Source organism: Larimichthys crocea, chromosome III, assembly GCF_000972845.2.
Source record: "Larimichthys crocea isolate SSNF chromosome III, L_crocea_2.0, whole genome shotgun sequence".
Lineage (NCBI taxonomy): Eukaryota > Metazoa > Chordata > Actinopteri > Sciaenidae > Larimichthys > Larimichthys crocea.
In genome coordinates this window covers 10,958,360-10,981,690 of record NC_040013.1, presented here as the reverse complement: position 1 = coordinate 10,981,690, position 23,331 = coordinate 10,958,360, and the positions used below count along the sequence as shown (strand labels likewise).

Sequence of the window (23,331 nt, the reverse complement as noted above, 5' to 3'; positions counted from 1 at the left end):
TGACATCCTTCTAGCAAAGAATAATCCTGAACAGTCCTTTGGCTTTACCTGGTTGTCATGAGCATCAGCGGCATTGTCCTCCACAAAGTACATCCCAGACTTTCCTGTGAGACAGCACGGTGAGAGTGAAACAAACAAATGCTTCCTCTACTAAATAACTAACAAACACTTATTCTCTTGTGCCTCAGAGAGCATATTACTCTCTGTTCCTTGTGACCGGCTAACTCTATTATGCATGGAGCGGCTATGAGAGATGGACAGTGCCTTACCCAGGAGTAGCTCCCCTGCTGTCTCTCTGGAGGGGGCGACGCTGATGCACCGTCTGGTGAACCTGAAGACAAAAAGACATTTCTTATACAAGAAATACACCACCTGAATAAAGTACAAGTTGATGAGACATTCATGTGCCTTCTTTGGAACCTCCAGGCTGTCTGAGAGGGATATGATGTTTACTAAAGGCTTACAGGCAGGCAGAGAGTTAGGTGAGAGAGGAAGAAAATTATACCTGATGGGCTCGCTGGTGGCTTTGTCTTTCACAGTGGAGGAGAAGGAAGAGTGGGTCTTATCCTCAAACAAGAAGGACAATGCTGCCTTCACTGTTTCTAAACAAAACATGGAGGTCAGATTAAGGACACCAAAACAAACACACACAGAATCTGTGAAGTGAAAGGTGTTCTTCACCTTCAGACTTGCGTCTGTCTTTCAGTAGGTATTTGTTAGGAATGGTGAGGTAGCATCTCTGGAGCCGCCGCCGCTCCCGGTTCGGCCCTTCGGTGGGGTCCAGCTGCCAGGACGTTGGGTAGGTTGTCTGGTCGTACCAAACAGCACTGAAACAAACCATTACAGCCCCATCAAACACTTTGTCTGATTATATTAATACAAAAAAAAAAAGCTTGTCTTTGTTTGAATGGGGTTTGAACTTTGGACTCATGACTTCAGGTTTTAGTTCTTCTAGTGGCACGGCTCGATGGATGCCAACGTCAAAACTAATTTAATCAAGACTGAAATATCTCAACAACTGTTGGATGAATTGCCATGAAATTCAGAATAAGAATACATTTATACAACTTTGGTGTCCTTCAACTAAAGCCCAAACATGCTAAACTAAGACAGTAAGCATGCTAAACAATATACCTGAAAAACATCAACATGTTGGCATGCAGATCTTTACATTTAGCTCTGTGCTGTGCATTAGTGCAGAGTTTCAGCATGATTATAGACCTCACTTGATATACACGTAAAAGTTAGCCTGAATTTTTTATGAATTGTATATTCTTTTAAGTCATGCTCTGCATGTCTTAGATCATCTTTTAGTTGATTCAAATCTATTTATTTAAATAAAGTGCAACCTAATCTTTCCCATTAGGTTGTGATTTTCTTTTTAAAGGAAATGACCAGACAAAATAATCACCACGCCAACTGTTCCAACATAGTGAAAAACTTCAGGTAAAGAGAGATAGATAAATAAAAAAAATTCGGTCCGCACCGGTCATGCGTGAGTTGCTGCACCAGCTCCTGCCAGTGGCGGCTGGCACTGAGGTCAGTCTTGTAGAGTCCCCTAATGTGCTGGATGACTTTCTTTCGCTCCATGCCTTGCCGCAGTGACACATTCTGAGTGATATCAGCTGCAATCTTGGAAATGTCCTTGGACTTTCCATCCAGCCTCTGGATGAGACTGCGGAGAAATAAGGAAGAATGGAGTGAATAGAAGAGTGGAACAAAGACGCGATTCTTAAAATGATTTCCCTGTACTGATTATCAATGTCACATCAGGAAAAAAGCTCCTACTCACTTCCTCTGAGTGTTGGCCATTTTCTTTTCCCATGCCACTTTGCTTGTTTTTTCTTCTGCTTCATACTTGAATTTTTCCTGCATAAAGAAAAGGACAAGCAAACAAGTTCTTAACACACATTAGCTTTATTCTCTGGTTAAAGAGTAATCCTGACAGGCTACCCTAAATTGATATAATTTAAAATGTTTCCCATCCCTTCTACAGCAACAACAACTCTTAAGTCTTAGGACTTACGTCTTTTATGGCCTTGAGCAAGTCTTGTTTGTGTGGAGCGTTAGGTGGAATGCAGCGATGGCCACAAAGCTTGAGCGAGGTCATGAACACACCTACGGCGTTCTGCTCGTCTTTAGTGAGACTATCCTTGTGATCGTGCAGCATCTCGTACAGGTACAGTGACAACTTTGGTCCATGCTGAGTGTAAAAAAGAGCAAAAGAAGAGCACAGATTAAAATTTTATTAGTGTCTGAAGCAAGTGGGATACAGTGACGGACAAGAGAAATTCCTTATTCTGCTAGTTGACTCTAGGTAAAGCCTGAGAGAAGAACGCAGAGTGAAAGCCCAAGGCAATACGAGGGGGCTGAAGAAGAGCCTGACAGCTGCTGGAAATCTTGTCTGTAGGAGTGAAAATGACAAAACGACTGTATACTGCACACACTCACCCTGAAAAAGAAGCAATTTCTGCATTGGGTAGAAATATATATATAACATATATAACAAAAACAGGCTGATGTGTAAAGTAGCAAATCGATGTTAATAATGTGATTTCATCACACCCACCTCTAGACCCGGGCTGAGGCTCTCCTTTAGGATATCTAAATGTCTGGGATCAAACACAAACTCCAGCGCCTCCTTCCTGTCAGTCAGGGGGAGCGCAGGGCTGAGTGTGTGCACAAGGAGTCGGCCGATTTGCACCCGAAAAGTGTCCCGACACGACCACAGGATCCTTCGCCACTGCTGATGAGGTGCTCCTCCTCGACCCGTGCTGCCCTGTGAGATCACAACACATCATCACGATTACAAACACAGCAGTTACCTCTTTGGGAAAAAAAAGCATGAAAATGCTTTTGTATCGTCATACCAGGCTGATTTTGATCCCATCCATCATGAGTTTGAGGATGTCTTTCTGAAAGCTCTTCTTGCTGGCAGGCGGCAGGGTGAATGGAGTAGGAGAGTGTGGGACAGATGCCGAGCCACTCTCATCCTGAGGTTGATCACCTGGATCTGGTGTGAAAAGCTGTTGGTCTGGAGAATCGGGAATGTTCAGCAGGTCAAATAAATCCTGACTCACATCTGAAATTAAAGATACGATCAAACAAAACCAGGATTAGACAGCTAGTTCGGTTTCATGTGAGGCAAAGGAAAAAATATAGAAGATTAGAACAGATAAGCCAGGGAAGGGTTTGTACCGTGGTAAATTAGTCTGTTGACAGCAAGAACGACGAGCCTCTGAAGCCGTTGGACGAACTCAGTCTCACTGGCACGAATGGGGTTTTCCTGGCTCATCCTCCTCTGCATCATCTGGTTGAGCTCGTCGCTGGCGACAGAGCGCATCCGCATCAGAAGAGAGTCAGTCTGGGCCAGAGAAAACCGGCGCCGACCTGCAAGCACAAGACCAGTTGTGAGAACTGAGCGCACATGATGGTATGCCGTTTGTGAGAAGAAGCACACTTGCTTTTTCCTTCAAAGTTCAGAGTAAGGTTATGTAAATGTCTCTTAAATCATTGAACAAAGAGAATATTCTAAAGATTCACTGATCAAAATGCCATATGTGCTTAATGTTTAACTCTGATTTGAGTTAAACATTCAAACATGCACACACAAAGGCACCAGTAGCAGGGTACTGGGCAAATTAACCCCCAAGGGGAGTGGTGGGGGAAACGGTGTGAGTTCACAGCAAACATGAGACATGCCCCATGACAGGGAGGATGTTCTCCGCTGTGGACCGCAGTCCAAGCTACCTGCGTCACAGTGGAGCATGTAGGATGGAGCTCCAGAAGGGGAGGGGAGGGGGGAGTCCTGGGACAGGAAGCTGAAGGGAGGGGACAGGGGGATCTGGCCATAGGAGCAGTAGTGCTGCCTGGGGATGCGGGGGATAATGGAGTCTTTCATGGCAATGGAACCTTGAGATCGGGATGAGGAGATGGTCAATGAACAGACAGGTGAGAGTGGAGAAGTGTAATGTCTGAAAAAAACATGGTGGTGAATTCTGTCTTGACACTCAGGATGAGAAAAAAACTGCACGCCAGATTTCTACTGCTGCGCCGGTTTGAAATATTCACCTGCGATGCTTTTGCGCTTCTGATAGATGGCGTGATGTGGAGAGCTCGGAGGGTTAACTGAGCTACTTAGCTTCTGAGGTTCCTGATTGGATGTTGTCTTTATGAACTCAATCGCTGACTGAAGGACGCGGAACTGCAAAGCCACCGCCATCTCTGAGGAAAACAAAACAAAAGGAAAAAAACAATGAACTTTGTCATGTTAGAAGTTAACCTGATAGCAGATCATAGATATATCATACTTAGAATTTTCTTTTATGCATAAACTTTCATTCATGAGGGGTCCAGGTCTGTTGTGCTAGCAATGTAAAGATGGTCTTCCTCTCTCCACAGACGTAAAAACATTAAACACTAAAATTATGCTTTAATCTGAATTTGATTTTTTGATTTAAACATGTTACCAGAACCCACATAATGAAACTTGGAATCGTAATCTTTTTTGGCTTTGAACTTCATCCTTTTCATCTCTCTGTACAGCTATACTACTATGATGACACAGCATTGACAGCTGTAGTAATATTAATACGACTACTGACACTGCTAAATATTTTATTTAGTTTTCATCTACTAATTTGAAATCTTCTTTATAAGCTTGGGTAACATTTTTATTAATGAAACTTGCCCATTAACAGAGATGAAAAGGTAGCCTTAAATAGCAATTAGCTGCAGTTGGATATGCTAATGATCAAATCTTATACACTGCACCACTCAATGAACAGGAGAGAACAGGTATGACTAATTTAGGAAAACGTTCTTGCATGAAGCCCGATGACGGCAGCAATACAGTCGAGTAATTACTAAAATGACAAACAACGAAAAACCAAAAAATATATAGTATGCCTTTGTAATGTGAGAGTGATTATACCAAAAAAACTGAGGAAGAGATGAGAGATATTTTTCAGAGACTAAATTTAAGGGAAAAATGAGAGAAAATCATTTAATGAGAAGATGGAGATATTTCTCAAATTGCATTTTTTTCTCTCTGTAATTGTAGATAATAAAGTGACAGCCAAGTTTCTTTCTGCAGCAGAGCTTGATAGCTTGATATCATCTAGAACTGCAGAGCATACTTGATGACACAACGCTGATGTATTTTGCATGTGTATCGAGTTTTCAGAAATCCAGTCCTCACCCTGTGTGCGACGCATCTTGCTGGTCTGCATGAAACCGAGCAAGGTAATGAGGTCTTCGATGATGCGGAAGTACTGGGACCCTGAAGAGCTGCAGGAGTGGATAGTTACAGCTACTAACAGCTGCTGGATGTCACACACCAGGAGCTTGTAGTCATTCAGGGGAATACTGCAGAGGGAGAACAACAAGGAGTAGAAAAAGATGAAGCACAGGGAGGCTACCACTTGTGTATGCCAGATCAATGAACAGCGAGAGGATTAATGATTTAATTCACGGCTCAAAGGTTCAAGACAAAAACCCATGAAACCATGGAGGTGTTTGAATGAATGAATCATCCTCTTGTTCTGGCAGCCGTACCCATTCTCCATTCCGTTGAGGGTGGAGAGGGTGTTAAAGAGCACGTAGAGCAGCCCGTGGTCTAGCAGGATGTCTGCCAGCTTGGGGCAGGCATTGAGGAGCTGCAGCAGCATACACAGGATGTTGTGCACCAAGGAGTTCTCATACAGGGAGTTCTCAATGAGACCCAATACTGGGATGATACAGCGCTTTCTAAAGGGTGAGATATTTTCCATTTCCTCCAGGTCCAAGCTGGAAAGCAATGCAGAAAAAAACAGTGGTGAAATAAGCACAAATGTGCACATCAAAACACATTTATTCACACAGTAGACAGTCCTATGCATAATATTATAGGATAAAACACAGCCTATGGTGCACAAGATCTTATGGCATGACAAAGTGTCCTGTCCCTTGACTTACTCTTCCTCTAGGCCCACAGGCCGTCCAAACAGCATCTCCAGGAAGCATTCAAGGAGCCCTTGGCTTCCCTGGTGGATGTACAGCTGGTTGGCCAGCAAAGAGAAGCCGTGGTTCTTCAGGAATTTCTCCTTCTGCTCCTTTACAGCTCTGCTAAAATAGGCATCGAGCAGCTGGGAGAGAGGGAGAGAATAATGAGGTAACTTCAGTCTTAACACTGGCTGATTCCTGATGCTAAATCACACACAGTGAGACTCAGAGAGGATACCGAACCAACCTTCATGACTCCTTGCTGGATGAGAGGTGACGAGTGGTTGACCAGAACAATGAGGGCCTCTGGCTGGATGAGCTTATCCATCACCTCCTCAAGCATGAGGTCAGGCAACAGCAGCAAGATGCCCCTCAGAAGATCGTAGAGTCCACAGCAGATCAGCACCAGGCAGTCCTCAGTGCTGGACCTGAGGGACACAAACTTAGACTTTAGTGCTAAATTAAAGCACATGATCAATGAGCCAAAATCCCATCGGTGCTAAAAAATATGAATTATTCTAATTAGTTATTGGTTTATTCTAATTAGTTTATTTTTTAATAATAGTGTATTAAAGTGTCATTTGTCGTGTACGCAACTATGTAATGAAAGCCTAACTGCTGAAATGAGGTATTCCCATAATCAGCCCTGCTAAAAAGCTATTAAGTATTCAATGTCTTGGCAACAGACAAATGTCAGCATTTATTGACAAACTGCTGATGAGGAAAAAATAATGCTGCACACATCAAGTGCTGTAGTAACTGGGAGTGAATATTTGCACCCCAGTGCTATAAAACTTACATCAATCAGAAGAAAAGCTACTCATCAAAGAACGCACAATGAAGTGAATGGATATATGTGAAATGATCTACTTTAATCAACACTGCCAGAGCAGTGAAAGCATAAAAACAGAATATCAGACAAACTTCTGCCATGAATTTTGATTTGAAGACTTTTTTTTCCTTGAAACTTTTCTGCACAGCTTGAAATCCATCCACAAATCAAAGCAGATGTTTTCATGTCAGACAGCCCACATTGTCTCTAATAAAAAAACAAAGGTGACTTTGGTGAGAAAAAAGGATTACAATGAAAAAAAAATCCTATTAGTTTAGCAGCTGGCTGCCAGGCAAAAATAAACTCAATCTGTCACTGCAGGACAAAATAATTTTCAAAGTTCAAAGCTAAGGGTTATTACAATAACCAAATGCTGAATTTAGATTATGCAAATCCCTTCACAGGTCTCCTGTATCAAAGAAGAAGAACCCAACATAAACATGCAATTAGAAAGAGACTATAAGTGCTTACTTTAAGCTACTACAGCGTACCTGTCATTGGACTCAGTCTTGCTGTGTGCCCTCTCATAGCCAGGAGAGTATGTGTAACTCTCCCAGTCTTCAGGCATTGAGCCCCGGTCAGCCGCACTAGGCCAGCGGCCGATTGCCAGCGAGCCGTTTGGAGCTGGGAAGGCCAAGCCCAGACTTGCCAGGTTGCTGTGGCTCCTCTGGAAGGATTGGATGCCTTTCAGGCTGTCCGGGCGGCGTGGCGCCTCATCACTGGCCCAGTCAAATCTATCATCAGACTCCATCACCCCAACGCTGCCCTCTGCTAGGCTGTCCACCTCTGCCGCCTCATCCCGCTCCTCCTCCACGCTGATGGAAGGTGTGCGCAGGGCTCCACCCTCACTTACGTCCTTAGAGTCACAGATTGTCTTGGCCGATTCGCAGCTGCTCAGGAGCTGCTCATCACCTCCACCCTTTTTGAGTGTTTCAGTGCTGCCGAGAGCCTGTTGAGTGGCGAGGGAGACCCCGTCACCTTCACCTGCCTCATTTGAGCTACCGTGTCCGACTCGAGGTGTCAGTAGAGGGGAGGAGTACGGAGATGGAGCCACACTAGGTGGGCGTAATGACTGATCATCACCTCCGTGCTCTGGGGAAGGAGCGTGGAGATGGCCTGGAAAACAGAATAAAATGATTCAGCACTTATAAATTATTGCTTTATAACTAAAGGTCGCATAGGGCCTTTATTTGTATGCAGGTGCATAATACAACACTTGGAGCTGTCCAATGGGCAACAAACAGCTTGTATAAACAGGGTCAGTCAGTTGTTCTTTTTACTGTTAAATTTAGCACAATGCAAATGTCACAGCCACATTTCATTTATACAGCCCGTTCCCAAAGTTACAAAGAGCTTTACAAGAAATAAAAATAATAAAAGTAGAGTAGAACAATAAATGTTCAAATAAAAGAACTAAATGGAATAGCTGGACAGATATTTAAGATGTATAATAAAGACAAGCTCTGTAAGAACTACTGTTAAGAGCTGCAGCCTAAATCTTTTTTAAGCAGCTGTACCTTCATGGGGAGCATCAGTGAAGACGGTCGGTGAGAGTGACACCACAGAGCTGCTGGCAGACTTTCCTCCACTGTTGGAGTGTCTCAGGTACATAATGGACTGCACCTTCTCTTGGTACAGCTTACCATCTGACAAAGAAAAGACATCAAAAGAACTCAGTGCATTAAATTAAGGGCACTCTGATACAGAGATGTTGCTTTTAACTACGCTGCATCCTCACCTATGTGTAGTGAGAAGTAGAAGCTGGATGGAGTGTGGCAGACGTAGGTGTTGGTAGGTGGGTGAACAGCCAGCAAGAAGTTGTAGATCAGTTTAAGCAGGTCCATGTCCGGAGGAGACCCGAGCACCTCCTGGATGATTTTGACAAATGAGAGACAGACTTCCTGCGGGATGGCAGTCAGATGCTCGTCTCGATGCTCCTTAAGAGAAACACAATGAAGTCAGTGACAGTCTCTGAGAAGATAAAGGGTATTGTTTCAGAAGCTTTATGGCAGTGACCTACCTGTAACACCTGGCAGGTGAGCAGGAAGCGATGCACCACTTCAGCCTTGAGAAACTGGCGGATGTTGAAGACCTGATAAGGGTGGTGCACCCTGATGAGGACTTCTAAGGCAGTCAGCAGTGTTTCCCACACTCCAAACTGACAGAAACAACACAAACAGTGAATGACACTGGAGAGTAGGATGAGCAAAATGTGGACTTTTTTTCAGCTGATACAACAATCAAAAGTGATCTACGTCTCATAGCTGATACCAATAACATAACTGATATTTTCACATTTTTGTATTTTAAAAAGTTCATAACCTGTAAATGCAGACCCGAGGGTAAGATAAAGATGGATGACTTAATATTCCACAGCATACATACTGACATAACTATTGTTAACCCAACAATAACAAAGAACAGCTCTGACTTTTCAAATGTTTATTTGTTTTTTTTCTGCATCAAAAAAACTTCACAAACATGCTTTGTCTTTTATTAAACATAAAGCCTATCAAACATTTTTATGTAAGAATTCAAAGTAAATGATCATTTATATATCATGCATTCATCCATCATAATGGACAGACACATTAAGTAGTTCTGAATTATCTAATGGTGGGACTGAGAGTATCATTACTTCTCAGCAAAGTAAAGCAGCAAAACATATTAGATTTATTATATTTTTCCTCTCTGATTTTATCTTTTAAAACATTAAACACTGTGTGCAGCTCTGAACTCAAAAGTAAAATTTGCAGTGCAAACACTTTAGGCAGTCTGCACAATAAGCAGTCCGTTTGTGTTTTTCTCCCCAAACTTTTGAGTTTGTCAGGACATAAAATGAAAGTGAAAAAAGATTGCAAACCAATTTACTACTTTCATATTTTTGGAGAGTCGTGTAAAGACTCACATCAATGAACTTGTGACCACTGAGAGTTGCTCCTGAGATGTATGAACTCATTCACAGCTCATCATTAGGTGATGAGGTTTTGAGCTTTCTTACCTTCATCAGGAATGGATGTTTATAAATAAACAGACCTTGGGAGAAGCTACAAATTCAGCCAATCATTTAGAGCATCGGTTTATCTGCAGTGTAGTTTTACTTCACAAACGTTTTTATATTTTGTCCACTTTGTCATGTGCGTTATGTCTCCTGTCACTAATGAAACACGGTTGATCCTGTGAATGCGTTTACCTCAGCTTTGGCCCAGATCTTCCAGTCCAACAGGATGTCTGAGAGAAGCCTGATGTCCTGCACCACAGCGACGGACTCAGTGTCCAAACGGAACTGCCCATCATCCCCCAGGATGAGGATGGGTCTGCTGCAGCATCCATCCAGTAAAGTCTAGAGAGACAGAATATGGATACCACATGAGAAATACAGCCTGTTGGTGACTCTCATCAGACACACACCTCAACATATTGGTAATCGCTATCTTTCCAGAATCAACCTGACAGTGAGTGAGAGTTTCAGACATCAATAAATTCTCCATGAACTTTTTTGGGGTGCTTATCATTCTGTCAAAACCAATGCCATTTATCCCCTGAGCCGCCCTGTCTGTATTGATCAGACTCTATCATTTGTGACCAGCTTTCGCTGCAGTGGTTGTAAATCTTGCAGTGCTTTGGATCGCTTGACTGAGGTAAGATAGACGCTTGTGGTATTACACACCGTCAGATACATTATTCATCTGTCTGACAAGTGAATTCAGTTATAGTCCAATAAAAAGTTAAACCTACTGATTTTTAACAGAGATTTCTTTTGCAGCATAAATAGAAAAGTGTAACAGTGTAACACAGTGCGTTCCTTTTCATACAGGAATGATGCTGTGTTTAATATCACTAATCAGTGCAGTTCTATGCTGTATAATACTGTATGTGGAAGCCTAAAGTAACAAAGGCAATCAGAGGTGCTGTGTGACTCTGCAGGAGCTCAGTGTTTCATCAAGTCAGACAGAATCCATTTCAGTGCACAGCCATCACGCAGCTCAATTACAGACACTGCCAGAGGGTCAAGTAACAGCAGGGTCACCAAGGCTGGCTCAGAGAGGCACCAGTGTGTCAGGCTGGATCGGGTTCATGGTGTAAGAAAAACCTAAAATGTTTCACTGCGCAGATCAGCAGACGCTGTGGGTACAGAAGACAACAAAGAATTCAAGGTGTGACTCACTTTCAGCATATGATATCCCACGATGCATTTGGACTTTATGAGGACTTGATGGATCATAGAGTAACCATGGTAACAGTCCATTTCATGGATGCGGTGTTGGTTAAACTTGAACAAAGACAGCAGCACCCGCAGGGCCAGAGCTTGAGTCTTCTCACAGTCACTCAGCTCCACCGTCTGGACGCCGCAGACCCAGAGATAAGGGACAGAAAAGAAAAATCTGTTGAACAATCCAGGACTTCCTTTCTAAAACATCATTTCACACTGTTCCTGCTACAGTTATTGTGTTCTCACAAAAACATGCAAGCCTAATTTGCCTTTAAAAGTGACATTAAACTACAATTTCTATAAGGTGACTTTCACAACTCAATACACAATTAATAGGGCCAAGTTAAATACAGTAAAAACAACAGGAAATCAATTGCTTTAAAATATACAGTACATATAAAAATAATACAGCTTTGTCATTAATCATTTGGGCTTAGTAATGAACTTCCTTGCAGTGCTGGTCATGTGGAGAACCTCAATAAATACTTGTATGAGAGCATATAATCAATTATTATCTTGATTAATGAATTGTTTGGCTATAAAAGATCAGAAATGAGAGTCCAAAGTGATTCCAACCAACAGTCCAAATACAAAGACAAGGAAAAGCAGAAAATTTGAGAAGCTTGAATAATTTCTTCTTGAAAAACAACTTAAATGATCATCAAACTTGCTGCAAATTACTTTTCTCCAAACTGACTAATCTTGTACTAAACTAGTTCTGGTGTAAGACTTCCTTTTTTTGACATCCTGCTAATGAGTGTTTATAATTCACTAAATAACTGAATCACTTCCTTCTTTGCCTGTGTTGTTTGTTGTCTTACAGAATAGTAAAGAAGAACTATAGGAAGCGCTGACAAGCAGAAGCTAATGCAGTCGATATGTGAAGTGATGAGACACATTTTTCTATATTGCTGTGAGGTGAATTTTTCTGGTTTATTTAATCAAACTGTCACTTTTTCCCCCACTCTTTCCAGCACATTTGTCTAAATCCACAGCATTCCAGAAATATCATGAAAATTGAGAATCATGACCTCCTCTGACTCATCTAGAGCTCCAGTAAATATAGATCATTCTACCTGCGCAAAGAGGAAGACAAAATTTCCTGTTCCTCCGATCTTGTGCAGGACGCTCTGCAGGCCTTGGGTCTCAGTTGGAAGCAGGGCTCTGAGAGGGTTCTGCTCCAGGGAAACACTCTGCACTTCCTTGGAGCTGAACGGCCGCTGGGTAACCACCGTCTTGGCCTGACCCTTCAGTCTGATTACAGGCTCATAAATGGTGTAGACTCTAGGGCTGCTGGGAGCATACACTACAGCCAAGCTCTCCTGTACAGAAACACAACCCACACAATTATTAGGCAAAACTTTCATCCTGTAGCTTTTGGTTATTTAGGTGTTATTAGGGTGTTCAATTAGACCCAAGCAAAGAGCCTAGCTAGCTTGAGGCTCTGATTTCAAGTGTGGATTTAGACCTGGTTAGACTTGGATATAGTATAACAGATATTTTAAAGTTGTGGAGAAGAAATCATTCATGGTACATGTCTTACTAGATTTTTTTCTTTTCTTTTTCTTTTTTTAAACCAGTAAAGCTATTATCAACAAATCCATTAGTATTTAATGGGAGAAAAACTATTTTCAGACTGACTGAAATAGCTGCAGCTTAACTGTAATAGATTTTTTCCATTGGGGAAAAATTACTTCCTACCATGCAGTATCATTAATGACAGCTAATTGGAACAGCATATTACTCATACACCGTGAAATGAAACAATAAATGAGACATAGGAGGGATTTGCTATGCTTAGAGAGCCCTTGAATTACAAAGCATAAGGACAGGGTTTTAACAGCAGTGCCAATCTGTGTTTTGACACAACTCACATGTAGAAATGGGTAATTTACATTGTACATTTCTTTTTCCATATCTCAAGTGCATTGTTTTGTGTTGTAATAAGGATGTTGTGTTAAAGCTTGAAGTAAACAAAGACTTACAACCAAAGCCGTTGTGTCCACATCCTTGTTCTTCATCAGAAGCTCTCGTACATGCTCGCACTTCAGGCCTTCCTCAGTGACAAACTTGGAGAATGTCCCACTGGGCTTGCCATATTTGCAGGGCATGATTGAAGCGAGGTCAGGCCCGCTGGTGTACAGGTAGAGGGCCTCCTCAGATCCTATTCTAGATCCTGAAATATGGAGGCCAAGTGAGTCACAATTACTTCCCTAATAAGACAAACACAGCACATCTCTGCTATTTAGAAGTTGGAAACAGAAATGTGAGAAATCCAACACGGATCCATCGTGTGTAAATAATTTAGATTATTCCACCAATAACCAAAACTGCAATAACAAATAATGTGATCCAAAGTGAGACCCTTGAGGAGCCTTGATGCTTTATTTCTTGTTTTCATGAAACTCACAGTCTTTCTTTTTCAAGAAGACACCGCTACCTAAAATGAATTCCAGTGAGGAGGAGCAGAGGCTAAAGCTTGTCTAAAGACATCAGTTGGGTTCACAGGTTGAGATTTGCCTACAGGCAAGCCATTCACAGCCAATTAAAGGCAACAAGAGAAGTATTCAGTAAGCCTCCCGAGAGAATGCTGAGAATCCACAGCACGCCAGCAACAGCCTTTTACAGACACTAGACTGGATACGCTGTTAAAATATAAGTGAGCCACAAACCCTTAGTGTACATTTGTGTGCCGTATATACAGCTTATAAGAGAGACGTTGGTAATCAGTGTACCACCAGGGAGCAGCACTGAGGCCGAACAGATACAATTACATAAGGGATTAAAGCAGACTGCACATATGCATGAGGAGTAAGATGATGTGTGACTGACAGGGATTAAGTATCTAAGAGCTTATGGACACAGACAGATAAAGAAGACGGGAATCAACAGGAGTCCTACCATTAAAAAGAAGCACAGTGCCCATGCTCCAGCCTCCGCCCTGCTTCGATAGCTCCCCAGAGGACGGCGTACAGTGGCCCAGCATGCAGAAGGTTTTATTGCTGTCAGATGATAAACTGGACTTCCTGGGTAGAGTGTAGTCCAAAGAAACCTCACATTTTCTGAAACAGAAAGCAGTTTAAGGTTAATGTTAACTTATCCCCCAGATTCAAAAACACATACTTTTTGCTATTACATATGTTCCTCACCGGATGCCACACACCCAGACAACCACACGGCCATGAATGTTCTTTTTGCCCTCTGGCTGCTGGGTGTAAGTGAGGCCAAGGTGCTGCCATTGGCCCGGTCTGAGTAGTTCCACACCAGAATCTGCCTGCGCCAGCAGCCCTGCTTTTATGTCATCGTTGGGGTCTATACAAATCCTGAGAGGAACAACACATTGCAATACTTCAAGGTCCATAAACTATGATTACTGAAGAAACAGTAATCCATTCTTCACACACAACCTTGAGACTGTAGTCTTAGTTGGAGCTCACCTGAATGTGAGAGAGCCTGTAGAGAAGTCTGCCCACACTTGAAGCATCAGTGCCTTGGAGCCCATGGACAGAATATGAATGAGATCTTCCTCCACTAATCTCGTCCCAGCCTGAGAGGACCCATGGTGGGACTCAGCTGCAGGAGGGTTATTCTCTTCTGGAAGACAATAACTTGAAAATCTCAAAACCAGGTCATGTTTATGGATTGCAGGTAAAAAAGTGTCTTGGTGAAGAATCTGCGTCTCACCCTCTTCTTTGTCCCCGTCCTTTTTCTCCTGCTCTGTCACCCTCAGCCACATAGAGGCGCTAAAACCGCTGGCCATGTGGGGCCAGCAGTTCTGCCCTACCAGGGGCAAGTGGAGAGGAGCCATGTGCCATGGAGAAGAACGAAGGTGGTTTGGTCGGTACTCAGTATCCCCGTCTCTGCGCCCAGGAGACAGTTTGCCCTTCCAGAGCAAACCAACACTTTTCCCTCCGGCAGCACCGTTCAGTCTGGAGCCGGCAGACACCCCCCCTGGCGTCGAAGCCCCGAGGATTATTGGAAAGGTCAGGAAGTGAAGAGGTTCCATATTCATGTTGGCTTCAACGATTTGTAGGATGCCTTTCAGTAAAACCTCCTGGCAGTTAACAAAACAAAAGGGAGGTGGGAAAGACAGTTTTCACCATTTTAGATTCAATTAAAAAAAAACACTTGACAGATACATGCTATTCATGTTCACAATTTTTCAATTAAGTTTTATTTTTATCCCTAAATTAAGTAAAATGAGGAAAAATCGCACTCACATATTGCAGAGCTGTTTAATTGCTGTAACAGTGTGAAACAATCTGAAGTATCTAAGCATTACACCTGTGGTATTCCTGTGAGTCTTAATAAACAATCCATAAAAAATAAAGAGGAATCTAGCAAGTCTAAAAAAAGAGAAACCTGGGAAGCAGTACGAAAAGAGCAACTGCAGTCACTGATATGTCTCATTTTCACAGACAGAAACCACGGGTCACATGTCATTACGTTCACATGGTTAAAAATAAAAACCCTCATTTCCCTTTTGGGAACCCATTTCTTGGAGACAGGTTATAAATGATGTCTGCTGGCGGATTCCAATTAAACACAGACCTGTGGTAATAAGTTGTAGCATCACATCTGTTCCGCACACATTGGTGTTAATTGTATATAGACCGAAGTGCGCCCAGGGAGCATCATGTGTTGATGAGTTTGAAGTGTGAAGAGAGCGTGACAAGAGAGACGTCTTACAAATGAGTTCTCCTTGCTGCTGAAAAATTGAATGTGTAGACACTGTGAGCATAAGCTATCAGTGTCAACACCCTAAACGTAAGCTAACAGTGCATTGTTGAGTAACTGATAGGGCTATTTACAGTAGGTGGGGTCTTCTCCAGGAAGAGGCGAATCAATAGAGCCAGTTCCTCCGCTGTGATTCGCTGGCTCACCATGGCAACCAGCAGCTCCACTAGCACAGTCTGGCAATCTGAATGTAGACCAATGAAGAGCACATTACGTAAACAGATTTCATTCACTTGGGCATGCACCAGAACACCACAAGCAAAAACACAAAACAGCATCACTGCCTGCTTTGCTCACAGCAAAAATAATATCTCTGGAAAAGACAAACAAAAAAGGCCACAGACAAGCTAATCAGATAAAGAATACTCTAAATTATACAATATGATAAGTGTGCACAAATGTCCCCAGATAATTATTAATGTCATCCATATTGTATGTGACGTTTAAGCCACGGGAGACCAGTCAAAAGGTCAGAAGAAGAAAAATAACCCAACATTGTTTCCTTAGATTTTGCACATGACGGTTACAATGCCAGATAATGGAGATTAATTCCATCGCATGAAATCAATTCATTGGGTACAGATGTTTCTAAGGAAGACTAAAATTATTCACACTGAGTATGACGTTTGAACCCTGAGGACCCAGTCGAAATGTCAGCAGCAGAAAAAAAATCTTAGGAATACAGCAAACAGAGTTTTTTTTTCCCTAGATGTCACACATGAATAATATCTTAAGAGTCTGCAATGAGGCAAAAATAAGCCAGAAGAAATAACAAACCTGTAAAGGAAGGGTCTGTTTGGCTGAGGATGTTGTGAAAGCCAGACAGGATGGTTTTGACTCCTCCCTGTGAAGACCAGAGCAGGGGGTCAGTCATAATTCACCAGTGCACAGTTGAGAGGAAGGGTAAGACAAATACAGACTGCTACGGCTGAGAGCAGTACAAAGAGGAAGAAGAGGTCATTCTGACCTGGTCATAGAGCAAAGCAGCGTTGCGGTGGTTGGCGTGCACTGCACCCAGCAGGCTGTGAAATACATGACTCAGAACCTCCATGTCTGGGGAGCCGGTAGCAAGAAGCTGCAGCTCCATGGTGCAGATCTCTGGGAAGAGCAGCACACCACGCCCTGGCCCCTCCGCAACCACCGCAAACTCATGCAGCACGGCAGACTCCACCTTCACTCCTAAGAGATCAACCACACACACACACACACACAAGATCGCAGCCACAAGAAATGGAGAGTTGATGAACGTCACGCCAAATGTGCTAACATAAAAACACACAATGGCACGTGTTGCTTAAACAGCTTCATGATCCACAGACATTCCCTGCCGACTTCCTATCTTGGAGGCAGCTAATAAAAATGAATCAGCCCCAGTCCTGTGCTCAGCCTCAGAGCAGCATGGGAGTCCCCTCATGATTTACAGGAGAGCAGCTCAGCAGGCTCTTGCGCAGCTTCTGGGACCTCCGTTTATTAATGAAGCTCACTCTCCCTCCCTGTCTCCCAACAGCTACACAGTATGCCTCCGTCTCACATTCACGCATGCAGATACATGCTGCTTTCAGTAAATATAAATTTATACTAACTGCCATCTCAGTATCCTTCAGTAAATATAAATGCTTGTGCTTCATTTCATCATCTTTCGCTGTGGTTCTGGAGAAGAAATGGTAGATGCGGGACTATGATAGGCTTTGACACCTGTCAATCAAGTAACACACCCCTGGAATACATTTATTTAAAAAACACAACTACTACCTATAGTATAGCTACAGAAAAACAATTTATAGTAGATTTTTGTTTATTCTGTGACTGAAGCATAAAATGGATGTTTGCATCAAGGGGAGATAAACTGATATGAGAGGTGGAATTGCCCCAAAATTGCCATTATATTGGGATTAAGGGTTAATGCATTTATTTATGTAACAAATGAGGTGAGTATTAAAGATTGGCTATTTCCAGGATGCAAGAATTTCCCAGGAAGTTAAAGTATCCACTTTAAGTCACAAGATCCAGCTCATGAGGCAACAGAGCATAGTTGCCTACAGTTGTAAAACACAAAACAATGACTCTATTCTCAGGAGATGAAAAAGTAAAAAGGGTGTAAAGAGGTCACGTTGTTAACCTGCGAGACCAGAGTGAAGAGGCAGAGCTGACACAAGAGCCTGTCATGTGGAAAGCGCTCAGGCCAGTTTCTGTCGTGTCATGTGTACGCAATAAAAAGTAGCCACTTGTTGTTGCCAAATATCCTCCACAGCGAACCAAAAGAGGATGTGATATTTTTATATTGCAAAATACTTAAAACCACAAGATGATGATGCTGTTTAACTTAAAATTCGTTAATACAGTGAATGTAAGGAAATTTAGCGATGCACAGTAGCTCAGTAACATGTACATTAAATAATCATCTCAACACTGGGAAAAGCAAGATTTCCCAAGGCTTTCCCAGGTTTAGAGGTTGAGAGCAATACATAACCTCTCAATCCATCAAAATTAGTCTGTGGACATAAAATAAAGTCCATGATGTAAAAGTAATTTAGACCACCAGGGTGTAAAAAGAACCTGCAGTGGATACTTAAAGACTTAACAGTTAGCAAAGAGTGCAAATAATGTGAAATCACCCTTAGCTGCTATTATCTGGAGCAGGCAGGTGTGTTCAGTGGCTGTTCATTCTTGAGGAGGAGTAACTGGGAGTAAGAGAGTGTGGCAGTAAGTGTAAACCTACCCTCTTCCTGCTTGGCCATGTCCTCAGGATTGCTTTCACTGTCAGCGTCGTAGCCCTCCTCCTCCCCCGGGGGCTTGACGCCACAGCTCTGCACCTCGTCCACCTCCTCAGACAGATCGCCTGCCGGGGCCACCCCCTCGGCCAACACCTGGAGCTTCTGACGGAAAGAGAGAGAGAGAGAGAGAGAGAGAGAGAGAGAGAGAGGGAGGGCTGGTAAGATAAGATTCGTTTCGTAAAAGCTTACCCAGTTCTGTTTTTAAAAAAAAGTTCTGGACAAAATATGCTAAAATATAATAAGCATAACAGGCAGCGAACCTTCCACTAATACAGCGAATAAATTGCGAACAAAATGTTTTCAAGTGATGAGGAGAAAAAAAATACAAGATTTTGGTCATAAGACAAATATCAGCTGACTTGCGCTCACACAGCCCAGTTCCTTGATGTGAACAGTCAGACATCATATGTGCACGTAGGCACACACACAAACACACACACACACACACACACATTTGAGTAAACAGTCCTATAAACCGTTTATTAGTTCAAAGTAGAGGCTTAGTGTAATACACATCTACCCCATACAGCATAATAACTAGGCAGCTATGATATTCAGTCGTTGGTGAAGTGAATATTTTAAAGAATAGTCCCTCAGTGGACAAACTTTGTTGTGGAAGACTAATCTAGGAGCTTCACAGCGCATACTTGTAATGGTTTGTAATGGTTAAGTGAACATCACACTCTGCTGGGCTCATTGAGAAAGAGCTAAGCTGTGAGGAAATAGGTAAATCTATTATATAAAAGTTAAATCCTCCTGTGTTGGAACAGGCTTAGTCAGACAGGCATTTTAAGACTTGAAAAATACACATCCAAGGCTGTGAGGCTGGAGGCACTCACCACAAAGGGGGACGTCATTTTAGTGAGGACAGCCAGAAGAAAAATTATATATTATATTTTTACAATCTGGAAACAAATGGTAGCAGTTACATGTCTGGTCATAACCATATACGGTCATGAGAATAGTTTAAAAATGTTTTGATCATCTGTCTTGTATTTTTTGAGAAATGGTCATTATAAGTGAATATTACAAGTGATTTATCATTTTGACGTTTATGAAGATGTTGAAAGAACTTACGTTAAAATGTAAAAATCTTTGAAACAAAGTAACATCAGTGTGGTTTCAAAATGAGGTCATGCTTGCTCATGTTTGCACCCGCTGCCTGGTCTAAACAAGGGCTATCATTATTTACGTCTGTTTTGTTGTACATCAGGCAGATAACAGCTGCTTAGCAACATAGTGTGAGTTGGCCACACACTGTCATCGCAATGCTTGATGACACTGCAGGAAAATGGTTTTCCTTGTCACTGCTGCGCTTAATTTTTTGCCATTGCGTTCAGTGAAATAATTTGTTGAATGAACACAGTCTGCTTCAAGGTTTTCAAATTTTTGGAATTGAATTTTATCAAGAAAAGACCCATTATTCGTATGATGGCTGACAGTCCTGATGATTTTTTTTTGCCTTGACAGCGGTTCATTGGACTCAAGATAAGTTAATACGATGAAGATGCGGTTTTCACACATGCTTGTTTAAAAACGTGTGATCTCTCATGACTCACTCTAATTCTCACCCCTGCCTGAGACACTCAGGAATCATTTGCCACCTTTTTTTTTTGTTAATGAAAGGGTAGGATAGAGAATGTACAAAACATGGAGCAAGGATTTCTGAGCACATTATGACCCTGTCATGGAGCTGACAGTGGAGAAATATGGGGGAAGAGATGGGACATAACAAAAGTATGTCACAAAGTTTTGGTCAGCATCATAAACTCATATCACCAGGTTGATTTAAAACTTTCAAATAGCAGCAAATGGAATTATAGCAACATTAATTTAGTGGTGGTGTACAGTGGGTAAGAGGCAGAGAAGACGAAGGAGTTGTTACTATAAGGAGAGTTTTTGCACAGAAGGTGCAAACAAAAACAATTTAGTTTTAATAAGAAATACATTCTTTTTTCTTTTATTGCATAGAGGTTATCCAGCAGGACAAATAAAGATTAGTAGAATGACATGTTACAGCTTTATACTGTGATGAGCATGGATAGCATGTGCTGCAGCTGCAGAGGAATCAAGTGTCTGCCAGACAGGCTATAACCTGAACTTGGCCCTTGATACACGAGTAGCTCAAAAAACCTGAGAATATAAAAAGGTGCAGTAACTTCACTCACAGTTTCTCCCAAGGCAGGACTCACCCTGTCTGGCTTCTCCTCAGGGGGATCAGGACCAGACGACACCTCGGCCAAGGCCACTCTCAGGAGAGAGTCAAACAGAGGAACAGCGAGGTCAGAGTTCACCACCCCGGAGCGAGAGAGTTGGTCTCTCACCTCAAACAGGGTCTCTTCCACTGACTGGAGCTATACACAAGAGGAGACAAAACAGTTTAGTACTATTTTTTGTGGTTGATGTGGTAACAGATATTAAACTACTTACCTGATAAGAGAGCTCAGGCTCTGTCCTCTGCAGGGCTGAGTTAGCACTGTGCAGACAAATAGCCAGCAAGGCCTCAAGGAGACGAATACTTTGTATTTGCCACTCTTCCTCCAGTTTCTTTGCTGGATCTTTGGTCTTTCCTTCAGCTGGACCAGCGCTCAGACTGTCAGCTGAATCATGACTTGTCTCTTCCAGTCCCAGGGAGGTAGCCGAGGCAGTGGACTCAGGGCTGCCTTTGCCCTTACCATCCCTCTTCTTCTTTGCTTTCCCATCCTTGGTCTTACAGGACAGTTTCTGAATAACCATAGCCATGAGGCGCAGGCAGACATCCAACCCTCCTAGCCTGAAGAACTGCCTCTGAAATAAGGGGCTGGCCAGGTAGATCCACCGACACACAGACCAAACATCTGCAGCACGTCGTACCTGCTCTTTGGAGGGTAGAGCCACGCTGTCTGGGGACAGGTAAGGCAGTCGGCCCCCAAGAGGTTCGCTGGCCGTACTGTCGTAACCTGAAGTGTCCTCAGAGTCATTGGCTGAGTCCCTGTCAGAATCAGCCTCTTTGCTGACACAGAGGAAGGCCACGCATAGAAAGAGGTTAATAACATGGAGATGAGTCTCTGCTCGGCTGCGCCCTGGTCCACGGCCCTGCCCACTCCGGCTCTTGTAGCGTGGGTATGCCTCCTTTAGACCTTCATAGAACTTGCTGAGGCTCTGTGGGCCTTCTCCAGCCCCTCGGGACCCTAGTTCCTCAGCCAGGCCCAAGACGGCCTCCCTTTCTTCAGCATCAGCACTCTCTAGCTCCTGAAGCACCCCTTCAGCCTGCTGTTGTCCAGTACCTATTATCAGAGTCTCAAACACCTTCAAAGCCAAGGAACGGGTCTGGTCCAGGTAGACTAGCTCGGTCACCTGATTGAGCCCATTACAACTGATGAAAAGGTCTCTGACCACCCTGCAACAGAAAATATTAGAAACCAAGTTAAGATAATATAATGGACAAAGAGATCACACATCCTAAGTTTCTCAAAACCTAGTTATTACTGTTATTACTGAGTACCAGCAGCCTTTACAGAAGCACACAGACAACAATTAAAACGAGGGAGAGACTTGAATGAGTGAACACTTCTTAATGTCCTATGTTACAGTCATGCACACTAACTGAAAAATGTCAAAAGAATTCATAGAAAAGAAAATATATAAATTTAAGCACTTCAAGGTCTTGATACAGCCCCACCCCACTCTTTATTATCACTTTCAAGGATTTCAAAGACCTGAGAACTATAACACACTCAATATAAATATAGTCAATTAGCAAGACTCATAATTCTTTTTAACGTTTTAATGCACTATGCCCACAGCACCCACAGCAAGAATATAGTAACTATCCATGTGTCACTTGGCCAAGGAAAGGTTTAATATGGTGACAGAGGGGGTAGATGTGAACTACACACATTTAAACTCTACTGCATCTCCCAGCAATTAAAATAAAGGGCACCACTCAGTCCAATCTAAAAACTCTACAACTAATCACTCAGAGGAAAAGCCACTGCCATCACACAGGCCCCGTTACACTCCTTCCATCACTTATTTCATTTCTTTCCAACAGGCTGCAGATATAAATTCCCCCAGGGCACAACCACACCATTAAATAAATTAGTCAACTTCTATTAACATGCTGAATTAACTGTGAAGGACACTAACACTGCACATGAACACACCTGCTATATCTTTAGGTCCTACCTGCTATAATGCTGTGTTATGTTTTTTTCTGGTTGTTTTATTGAGCCACACAAACGACAGAATTCTGTCACACTGTATCAAATTTATCTAAAAGTGAATCATACATTTAGTGAGCAAAACAAAGCTGACATTTTATACGTTTAAATTTGATTACAAGCAGGTCAAACACTATCGAAGCAGCGATAAATAAGAAATTACACTATTACAATGCAGGGTTAATTAGGTTAGATTTGGCAAGAGAAAACAACACTCTCAATAGTTGTGCTGCCATCATACGCTGACTAGAAACAAACACTTTAAAACACTTTAATCTCAGCATGGGATTGTATACTCAGTTTATTTTAAAAAACTCAAACCGATGTTTACTTGAAGCTTTGAGCTCAGAGCATAAAATAGAGATAAATAAATTGAATATAAACACGCAGTTTTTTTTCTCTAATTCAAACATTTCCTCCAGCTTTTCTCTAAATTAATGTGGAGTTGATTAATCCTGTTTTTTCAGAACACTTCCTCTTTTCATTAGTGGTGTGCAGGTCCATCAGGATGACTATCCATTAGCCTGAATATTTAATATTCTCATCTAAAAAACATAGAGTTCTGTTCTGCAGAAATCAAAAGGAGCAGTG

At 42.4% G+C, this 23,331-nt stretch overlaps 1 protein-coding gene across 7 annotated transcripts in view; it reads right to left on the bottom strand.

Annotated features, from left to right (window-relative positions):
• The window catches only part of lyst (lysosomal trafficking regulator), a 58,209-nt gene that overhangs the window by 8,096 nt on the left and 26,782 nt on the right, over positions 1-23,331 (bottom strand). The window contains exons 8-41 of one of the 7 annotated variants that reach the window (XM_019266279.2): positions 20,969-21,917; positions 20,707-20,892; positions 18,484-18,640; positions 16,732-16,943; positions 16,542-16,608; positions 15,839-15,948; positions 14,712-15,081; positions 14,465-14,621; positions 14,177-14,350; positions 13,929-14,089; positions 13,013-13,203; positions 12,104-12,349; positions 10,983-11,156; positions 10,008-10,157; positions 8,835-8,972; positions 8,553-8,751; positions 8,332-8,460; positions 7,306-7,930; positions 6,230-6,410; positions 5,956-6,125; positions 5,557-5,787; positions 5,201-5,367; positions 4,072-4,224; positions 3,751-3,912; positions 3,199-3,390; positions 2,871-3,082; positions 2,570-2,779; positions 2,027-2,203; positions 1,793-1,869; positions 1,487-1,675; positions 682-827; positions 506-602; positions 270-331; positions 49-104 (exon numbers count right to left, since the gene is read on the bottom strand). In XM_019266279.2, the coding sequence (XP_019121824.2) occupies positions 49-104; positions 270-331; positions 506-602; positions 682-827; positions 1,487-1,675; positions 1,793-1,869; positions 2,027-2,203; positions 2,570-2,779; positions 2,871-3,082; positions 3,199-3,390; positions 3,751-3,912; positions 4,072-4,224; positions 5,201-5,367; positions 5,557-5,787; positions 5,956-6,125; positions 6,230-6,410; positions 7,306-7,930; positions 8,332-8,460; positions 8,553-8,751; positions 8,835-8,972; positions 10,008-10,157; positions 10,983-11,156; positions 12,104-12,349; positions 13,013-13,203; positions 13,929-14,089; positions 14,177-14,350; positions 14,465-14,621; positions 14,712-15,081; positions 15,839-15,948; positions 16,542-16,608; positions 16,732-16,943; positions 18,484-18,640; positions 20,707-20,892; positions 20,969-21,917 (6,877 nt within the window). Of the gene's footprint in view, positions 1-48; positions 105-269; positions 332-505; positions 603-681; positions 828-1,486; positions 1,676-1,792; positions 1,870-2,026; positions 2,204-2,569; positions 2,780-2,870; positions 3,083-3,198; positions 3,391-3,750; positions 3,913-4,071; positions 4,225-5,200; positions 5,368-5,556; positions 5,788-5,955; positions 6,126-6,229; positions 6,411-7,305; positions 7,931-8,331; positions 8,461-8,552; positions 8,752-8,834; positions 8,973-10,007; positions 10,158-10,982; positions 11,157-12,103; positions 12,350-13,012; positions 13,204-13,928; positions 14,090-14,176; positions 14,351-14,464; positions 15,082-15,838; positions 15,949-16,541; positions 16,609-16,731; positions 16,944-18,483; positions 18,641-20,706; positions 20,893-20,968; positions 21,918-23,331 lie in introns of all 7 variants that reach the window. The other 6 variants (XM_027278194.1, XM_027278197.1, XM_027278196.1 and 3 more) reach the window with 6 other exon arrangements.